This window comes from Seriola lalandi, unplaced genomic scaffold (assembly GCF_002814215.2).
Source record: "Seriola lalandi dorsalis isolate HSWRI2012SDOR001 ecotype SW California unplaced genomic scaffold, Sedor1 jcf7180002054443, whole genome shotgun sequence".
NCBI classification, from domain to species: domain Eukaryota; kingdom Metazoa; phylum Chordata; class Actinopteri; order Carangiformes; family Carangidae; genus Seriola; species Seriola lalandi.
This window is the reverse complement of record NW_019524996.1, coordinates 408,830-418,107: the sequence shown is the minus strand read 5'-3', so window position 1 is coordinate 418,107 and position 9,278 is coordinate 408,830. Positions and strand designations below refer to the sequence as shown.

The following is a 9,278-nucleotide window of genomic DNA, read 5'->3' as shown; positions in this document are numbered from 1 at the left end:
CGTTTCCTTTAGAGCATTCTTTCATTCACAAGTAATATGAATTGAGAATGTCTGAGCTGGAGGACAAAGCATTATTAAACTGAATTAATGAAACAATTGTGGAGCCAGAGACAGGGCAGACATAGCACTTTGAGTTCTACCACTAAATGCTACCACTGCTGGATTTTCTTATAAGTAGCAACGCTTAATAAAACCTGACTAGCACACTAAATCAGGTTTCAAGCAGATTTTTCCGCTGCTGTGACATAGCTCCTCTATTGTCCAAACTGCTGTAATCACTTGAGGCTGACTAGGGGAACACTTCAGCCGATATTAAGAGCATGTTGCACGGATGTCAGAGGGAAATTGCACCTTGCCAAGCTACTGTACATTTGATGCAGAATGGCTTGCCATTCTCTTGTTCTTTCTTCAGGAGTTGTCAGGCACTTTCTGGCAACTCATTCTCTGCACTCTTTCCAGCTCCAACTTATAAATGTTGACAATGTCCCAGAGTCAGTTCAGAGGTCACAACACGTCAACTGAGGATGACTGCAAGCCCACGGCCATACTGCATCAGCACACTACCACGAATTCATTTTATAGAAAACATCAAAATATTTTGACTTTGGTAAGATTTACACAAATCAGTTCTGACCTTGAATGGATTATGTTCAGGCCACAAACCAAAGCAATCTTCTAGTAGTCATGGACCTAAAATTGAAAGCAGCTACAATCAATAATTTTATATTAGATCATATCAGATCAATAGATCATATAACTTCTTATATGTAAAAGGGGTCATTTTAATGACTTTGGTGATCCCTTAACTTTTCATCAAGCACCACCACTAAGTTAAAATTTCAATACTTTGGTTTTTGATAAAATACCTGTAACAGTAATGATATACCCATCAGCCTCAGCTTTACTGCGTTTTAGTGCCAGTTAGCAAATGTTAGCATGCTTACATGCTAAACTAAGTGAACATGTCAACATGGTAAATATTATACCTACTAAACATCAGCATAGTCATTGTGAGAATGTTAGCATGGCGGTGTTAGCACTTAGCTCAAAACATAGCTGCTTTTGGCTGTAGACTCACTCCTGATCAATTGCCTTTTTGTATATCACCTTGTGTTTTTTTTGTTTTTTTTTTAATATCATGTATAACATGCACGCACTTTGAATTACCGTCGTGTTGAAATGTACAAGTCGACCTGCCTTGCTTAGCCTTGCCACAACAGGACGCCACCGCTGCAAAACAACTTTTTCATTTAATTGTTTCACATTAAAAACACACACTGTATGCTGCATCACAAAATGAGAAAATGCTGTTCTGCTATAACAATTGAAGCCAAAGTAGAGAGAAGAATCAGCCAGTGTTGCTGCCGCTAAGAGAAGTGAGACACGTTTGTCTCACATCCCTGCAGGTTGGCTGAGGATTGTGTTTGTCTGAAGCCACAACATGAGATAGTACACAGAGACAGCAGGTTGAGCCACAGATGGGAAATCATAATTCAAACAGTCTGACAAATCACTTGAATTCATTCCTACCTGTAACGTACATTACCATGATGACAGAGACCATGCTAGGATGATCATGGACTAGAAATAGAAAACTCTGATAACACTATATCATCCAAATGGTCTCACACAAGCTTTTGGTGTAAAGCCATATATATGTAACTGTTGTTTCTGAGGACACTGAAGGTTCAGTTAAACCTGCACTGAAAAGGTGGTGCTCTTAGCAAAGTGTGTCGTTCATTTTTAGCAAGACATTCAACTACCCCAAGACGCTACTGCCTGCTAGATAACATTCTCACCTATAGATTGAGTAACATTATGAAGAAATGTGACAGATATGTAGTCACGTCTGGACCAGGAGTTGATGTTTCACCAAAGTTCTTTTAAATTAGATTTGCTTCAGGCATGTCTGCGTGGTACCCGTTTTTATGAGAAAAAACACTGATATTTACACCATAACACAGCAGACCCTGTATCCTAAAATAAAACAAATAAAAAATGTATCCTGGCTGAACCCTCCTCATGGTGCTTTTGTAGTCATTTTTATAATGAAAATTGTTTAAAATTGTCAAGCCTGGGGATGTTTTGTTGGTGCAGGACAACATAAGGCCATCCTTGATAAAATGATAATATCTGTCCAAACTATCACCCTGAAATTATCTTAATGAAATAATGGGTTAACAACACCATGGGTATATTCATTCACCACAGATTTTTTGTACAAGACTTGTCGTCTGGCAGGCAAATAAATTCAGAATCTTCCCTGACTTAGCTGGGTGCTGTGGTGAGGTGCAGCAGCCAGATGCCAGTCAGTTACTCACATAAATTAACAGTAAGAGTATGACATCCCTTTAAAGATGTCTGCAGAGAACAGCTTAGTACCCTGGGAGTCACGTAGCAAACATGCCTTTAGTAAACTGATTAAACTGAAACCGACAGGTGAAAAAATATGCAAAATGCAAGCTGCAAAATTTTCAGATTTCACTCTGTTTTTTCAATAAACAAAGTAAAATGTTTAGGTATTTTTTTTCCTAAGTAATGCTCACACTTCACCAACCCCTTCTATCCCAAGATAATTAACTAAAAAATGATAAACTGCTCATTAGAATAGATTTTCAAAGATGGATTGGTCACATCTGAACTATGATCTTAAACAACCAATAGTTCAATCTGTACATTCGAAGTTCGATATCTCACCTGGGCCCTTGTTACAGGCCTGTCCTGCAGACAGAGAGACAAATGGCACACATGTACAGTAAAGCAACACTGCAGTCCAGCGTATGCATCAGCAAAGAGAGCAAGATAGATCGACGCATGCAGTTTGGACAGTTCAAAACCAATTTTGTACAGTTCATTTGGCAGTGAGCGACATATGAATGTGTTTGTTACACGGATATGCTGCACAGGGATCAGCCCCCTTTTTGGGTAGTTCCATCACTGAGTCAGATTTTCTGTCTGCGTGTATGTGGAGACTCAGACCCCACTGCAGGTCTGGCACAGTGGAGGCCACCCTCCCACTACAGTACAATGCAGGGTGACAGAGAGGGCCGATAAGTCCAGCCGACAGCTCCTTTATCCCCATTAGTGCCTCAGACAGGGTGGTGTGACAGAGCACAGCGCCGTCCTTAGACCAAGCCCTGTTCTTGTCCTGGTGTCCTCCCCACCCCTGTTAAGTTCCTGCATGGTGCCCCTCAAGGAGGATGTAGCGCCACCCAGTGGAGGAGGCAGCCTCTGGATTTGTGTGGCTCTGAGGGTAAGGGGGAGGGCCTCAGCAGGCAATCTCCTCCAGGGTGCCCAGCGTTGTCTGCAGGGGGACTGTCACAGTGTGGCTGATCGACTCTGAGTGGTTTGCCACCGGGTCACAGGAACTCTGGGAAAAAAGGTTGAAAGAGTTTTAGTACTTGCCACATCTAAGTACTCTTATTTGTGGTGACTGCTTTGGCTGGCAAGCTAGCCACTAACATGCTAAGTAGCACTAAACAAAACAGGTGAATAGTGTGCAGGACAAAGAACATCAACATAGAAAGCTTAAAAAGCTGCCACGTTTTTATCAGTGCCACATTTCGACCTGCAAGGTCTTTGTCAGGTTAAACTGATAATTAATGATAATGTGAATCATCGCTTGCAGCTCGAAATGTTGCACGAATAAAAACTTAGGAGCTTGGAAGTTTCGGTGTGCAGACAGCCTTTCCTTTTCCAACATGCTAGCACTACCAAACCACAATACAAGTTGTTATGGATAATAAGTTAGCACAGTTTATTCATGGGATGAATTCTCACCACTGACTTTGATGGAGCAGTTTATATTCAGGCCAAACTCAGGTCTGACACAGCTAATATGGTATAGCAGCTTCCTGCATGTTTTTGCATGTTGCATGACTCTGCGCCTCATGCCAGTGCAACAGCTTCATTCACGCTTCATTATCAGTGGCTCATTCATCTGATGCTGCTTCGCTACCAGCTGATTAGCGACGTCCATAATATACGTAAGGTGTAAGCAGTGACCTTTGCAACCTGGCACATATCATTGACTATTCTGCAGATGCTGTCATGCAAATGCAGTTTGCTGCTGCAGTGCCCTGCACCATCCCAGCCACTTCCTTAGACCCCTAGTTTTTGGTTTTGCTGATTTAACTAAGATGTGATGTTCACATGTTCATGTGCTGCTCAGATTCATTGAAAGCCCTCAAAGACCAGAGCTTGGCTATTGGCTGCTGTTGCTCTTAAATTTTTCTAGGGTGCTTGTTCCACATGCTTGTGTGGAGGGGGTACGGATGGGACAAGGTTTGATATGCATGATCAGAGTGAGTGAAATTACACTGAACCTACACACTCCACTTACACAGAGCACTCTATGAAGAAGATTGACAAATGAAAGATTAAAGGCTGCTCTTACCACATCCTCTCCATGACTCTCCTCCTCCTCCTCTCTGCTCAGTAAATCCAGTAGTCTGTCTTTAACCACCTGTGGATCAGGAAATGTCAGAAACTTCATTCAGTCCGTTATAGAAGAAACCCATGAACTCCTCTTGTAATTACTGGCTGTGCAGGAGCATTTGACTTCAAAGTAATAAGTAATTAGGTGGAAAATGTGGCAACAAACTACACCATAATAATTATTTCAGCATGAAAGCTCTTAAAAGTTGCTGTAGAATTGCTTATGTAAGCAACACAAGGTTTTCTTATCCCCATTACTTCACTATTTGCCATTAAAATGGAAAAAAGAATCTAATGAAAATTACTTTTCCTGTGTATTTCTAACACCCCGGAGGGGCGGGGGGCAAACACTATTATGTGCTTGTCAGAATCCTGTGCAGCTGAAAGCAGCATTAGAAGCTCTGAAGAGGGGCACACAGTAGTGGAAAAGTACCATCACACAGTCCTTCATCTCAGTCTGTTCTGCAGTAAATCTAACTCTTTATCTGCCTTTTATATCTGTGACATTATTTCTGTTGCCAGTTTTCATTGTCAGTGCTCTAACTCTTGAGTTAACACTGAAATACCAGATCCAAGAGCTGTTAAAGTTTATTGCACTGAAAACACAGTGAGAGGCTGCAGAGGAGTGATGAGTGGGAGTAATTAGCTGCTGCAACAGCAACTTGAGACTGACCTCATAAGCATAGTCAAACAGCTCGAGGATGGTGAGGATGCTGGCTCCAATGAACAGACCCATCTGACCCCCAATATCACCTGTGGAAGGCCACAGCCAGAGTCACGCAAAGAGAAGTAGAAAGAGAAAACCAAGAAAAATATATTTTTACCAAGGTCAAGGAAAATACTTGATTCTGATCAGTGGGAAGGAATCTATTAAATTTAAATGGCAGTACATCTCAAACATAATTACGGTCTACTACCTAACCCGCATTCAGGGTCAGTGTGCTACATTCAGTAGGAAACTACAGGTAAATGAATTACAATGAATGACAAAAAATGACTATTGATGACTATCCCTATCACTTCCTAGTTTGCCTGTGGTTAGCTGCCATGTAATGCAGTAATAGATCCATAACTTTGAAAAGAGCATCAGATGAAACACAGCACAGTAGTTTATAATATACTGAAACAAGGGAACAAGTGTCATGTTTATAAGTCATTGTGCTGAAAACAATCCATCTTTTGTTGTATAAAAAATACAGCTTTCACTTCACAAAATAATCCACCAGGAGTCTGTGGTATGCACGTGTTTGATTTGCCAGTGCAAAGCTTTTCTGAATGCATTTTTTTTTTTTTTTTACTGGATCAACATTTCCACTCCCCCATCCCCATTAATGGAGAGACCCTATTCAAATGAATGAGGAGTTTGCATTTTTTCCCACCGTGCTAATACAAATCCACCTGAACCTGATTCAAAACTCTCTGCACTTTGCTGAGTTTACTTGGTTCAGGTCAGGCAGAAATCACACACCCGATTTGCATTATTGCTTATTATTACATACATACAGCTTAACAATTACAGGACCCATGAATCACATTTGGCAATTTTCATTTAGCAATGTTGGCAATTTTAGCACATCCATGTCACTCCCAGAAGATTTAAAAACTGCTGCTGCTTGTGGGCATGAGGACATCACTGCTTGTCTCAATGAATCGGTCAATATTAAAACAAGTGACAGCATCAGACTCAAAAATGAAAACAAGCGAATGAAATATCTCTTTATATTTAGTTAAAGCTTGTGTAGAGGCTAATTCCTGCACTTTACCTTTATTTATGCTGTAATCTATAAAGAAGTGTCATATTGAGCTTGTTGCCAGTAAAATCAGTCCATTTCATTAGCGTCAACATTTTGTCGAAGGCTTATCACACACTGTAATGGCATAATCAGTAGGTTACAAAACGTAAATGGCTGTATCTGATATCGACAGAATCCAGGTTTCGAAAATGAAGGATAACAATGAGTAAAACCTACCCAGCAAGCCTGCAACCTCATAGGCTTTCTTCTGTTCAATGGTTTCGTAGTTCAATGCCTCAAAGAACACATCCAACACCAAGATGTTGTCTCTGCAAAAGGCAAAATTGGGCATTTGTATTAATGAATCCCACACTGGGCAGTCAAACTACACAATCAGCACAATCAGTCCATCCATTTCCAACAGAGCGGAGAAACCAGGGAAGCTCGACCACTGTGTGGGAGGACAACACACTTGTTGCAACAGCTCAGCTTTTCACAGCCAACCAGCTCTTTTAAACCATCATTTAATCAACTATAGGAAACAATGTGGGCATTTAAGAGGCTCAGTGGTTTGTGCTGTTGTCTGGCAGAGAGGAGGCTCTGAGCTACAGCAGTCCTCACTGTGTCATGTTTTTCCCTTTCACAGTGTGTTTCCTGTGCTCATCAGGTAGACTGGAAACTCTAAATTGTGGGTTGCTGAAAATGATAAGGCTGATGGCTTGCTGCCTTGGTGTATTGACAATGAATGAATATGATAAGAAAAAAAAGTCTGAAGAGTGGTCAGCTTCTTTCACTGGGTTCGTTCACATGTTTTATCTCTCAAATCTCTTTTTCCTTCTTCTAAAATTTCATTCTAAAAATGAAATAAGAAAAAATAAGAAATGCTATTCTGATTCATGAAATGTGTGCAGGCCACTGATTTGCTTTTACTCACCTCCACAGAGTCTCATTGTGAACTAGGACTGTTCTTAAATTGATCAAGCATTCCAGGTGTACTGTTTTGCACGAACTGAGTATTCTGGTGTTTTACCATCATCACTTGTGGTTATTTTTTGGCCAAGAACATAATGAGAACTTAAAGCAAAATGAGAGTTTTTGCTATGAGTCTATGTGTGGTAGCAAATGGTAATTTTTACCTGCGAACATTTAGGAAAAAATTATGTATAAAGTCAATTTATTCATTTATTTATGAAGTTGTTTTTATCTTATGTCACAAAAGTAGCACATAGGCCATTTTATTTATAATTCTAACCATGCAAGCAGCACCACAGCATCATCTTCCTGTTCAAGATTTTAATACAGTAACTGTAACTGAATTCAGTGTCTTGCACCGCCTGCTGGTGCAGTCAACATAACGACAAGGAGATGAGGAAAGCCAGCTACTTACGTGATGTACTTCTCCGTCTTGTTGAACTTCTTCTGCAGGTAGCGGGCCGAGGTCTTGCTGGGGATTTTGACCATAGACAGCTCTTTGTTGTAGCGGGTCATGTTGCACGGTGTCCTGCACATGCAGTTACTGCTCTCCACAGCCGACAGTTTAGCTTCACACAGGAATGGGTGATGGAGAGGAGAGGAGCGTAAAATTGGGGGGGGGGGGGGGGGGGGAAAAAAGGGGGGGGGGGGGGGGGATGGAACGACGCGTGGGAGGATGGGTTGAAGATGATGTACACAAGGGAGAAATGCTCTTTTAGATAAAAAGTGAGACTTTTTTTGAGAGTTAAAAGGCAGTAAATAAATGAGCCAAACTTGCTCATAACTACCCACATAGTGTTTATTTTCTGAGTCTCACAAAGTCACTTACAAAATATCCTGTTATAAGTGTGAGTCCTAAGTATTTTGCTCTTACTTGGGTGTGAAGTTCCTGATGTGGTTATGAATATTTGACTGAAAATGTGTTTGACTAAGGCCTTCAGCCCTGTGATAAGTCAGTCTTCCCTTTTATTTGGAGAACCTGCTGCAGTAATGCAGTAATGCAATAAAAAGGGCAGGAGGAGAATCACCTGAGCAAATAAAACAATCCACGTATTAGATTAATACGTAGCTTGTTTAATGTTTGAAGCATAAGATATGAAAAAGATCAAATATGATAAGGTCAGCAGGTATTGAACTACCTGACAAAAATGCATTACTTTGATATTTTTATATATTTACAAATATTACAGTGCTGTCAAAAATTAAATTAAAGAATTCAAAATATGTGAAGGTCATTGCAAAGTCACTATAAGCCTCTAGACACTTTAAATCTGTCTAAAAATGAAAACATAATTAATCAATTAGTCGACTTATGAAGAATTAATCAACTACAATTTTGATAACAAATTGTTTTTTAAATAATTTATGAAGCAAAAATGCTGACGAGTTGCTGGTTTTGGCCTCTCACATGTGAGGATTTGCTGTTTTTCTCTGTTTTATATCATCATATTTTTATTGGTTTTTGGACTGCTGGCCGGAAAAAAAACATTTAAAGAGGTGACTTTGAACTGGAAAGTGCATCTGAGATTTTACATTATTTTCTGACATTTTACGGACTAAATGACCATTCAGAGTTCAAAAATTCTAATTACATTTTTTATAACGTTCTTTTACCCTTTTTCCTTTATTTTTCTCAACAAAGCTAAAACATTATGTTAAATTGTGACAATGGTTCAAGGCACTCACCACATCTACAGTAATTACTACAATTATCTACATTTTTGTGTGCATGTTAGTGCAGGATGTACACTAACACTTATTGCACTCAATCTAAAGTACAGGTCTGAGCCTCTGTGTGCTTAGAGTATTACACTTGCATGTCTTCTGAGAACTGCAGGAAAATGTATCTGGCATCTCTTTTCTTACTCTGACTGAAAACTGAGGTCACACACACTGTACTTACGAACAAGGGTGTGCAAATAACACACACAATTGCTCACATAGCCCCACTCATGCTGCATCTTAAGTAAAGCAGATGTTTACTCTATACAAGCTCTAATGACAGTATAAGTAAATGTCATTGACGCAGAGGAGAGGATGTGAAGCACCAAATACAAACATGGCCCCAAGCAGCATCTGCAAAACAGCCTTTACCCTGACAGAGACAGTCCTGATACAGAAATGCCATGCTCTATT

The 9,278-nt window shown here is 40.1% G+C and overlaps 1 protein-coding gene across 2 annotated transcripts in view; it reads right to left on the bottom strand.

Annotated features, from left to right (window-relative positions):
• Window positions 1-1,231: 1,231 nt before the first annotated feature.
• asic2 (acid-sensing (proton-gated) ion channel 2) overlaps window positions 1,232-9,278 on the bottom strand; it is a 357,870-nt gene continuing 349,823 nt past the window's right edge. For both annotated transcript variants that reach the window (XM_023410938.2, XM_023410937.2), the window contains exons 6-10: window positions 7,558-7,711; window positions 6,408-6,499; window positions 5,111-5,190; window positions 4,397-4,465; window positions 1,232-3,370 (exon numbers count right to left, since the gene is read on the bottom strand). In XM_023410938.2, coding sequence (XP_023266706.1) covers window positions 3,269-3,370; window positions 4,397-4,465; window positions 5,111-5,190; window positions 6,408-6,499; window positions 7,558-7,711 — 497 coding nt within the window. In that variant the 3' untranslated portion in view covers window positions 1,232-3,268. The remainder of the gene's footprint in view (window positions 3,371-4,396; window positions 4,466-5,110; window positions 5,191-6,407; window positions 6,500-7,557; window positions 7,712-9,278) is intronic.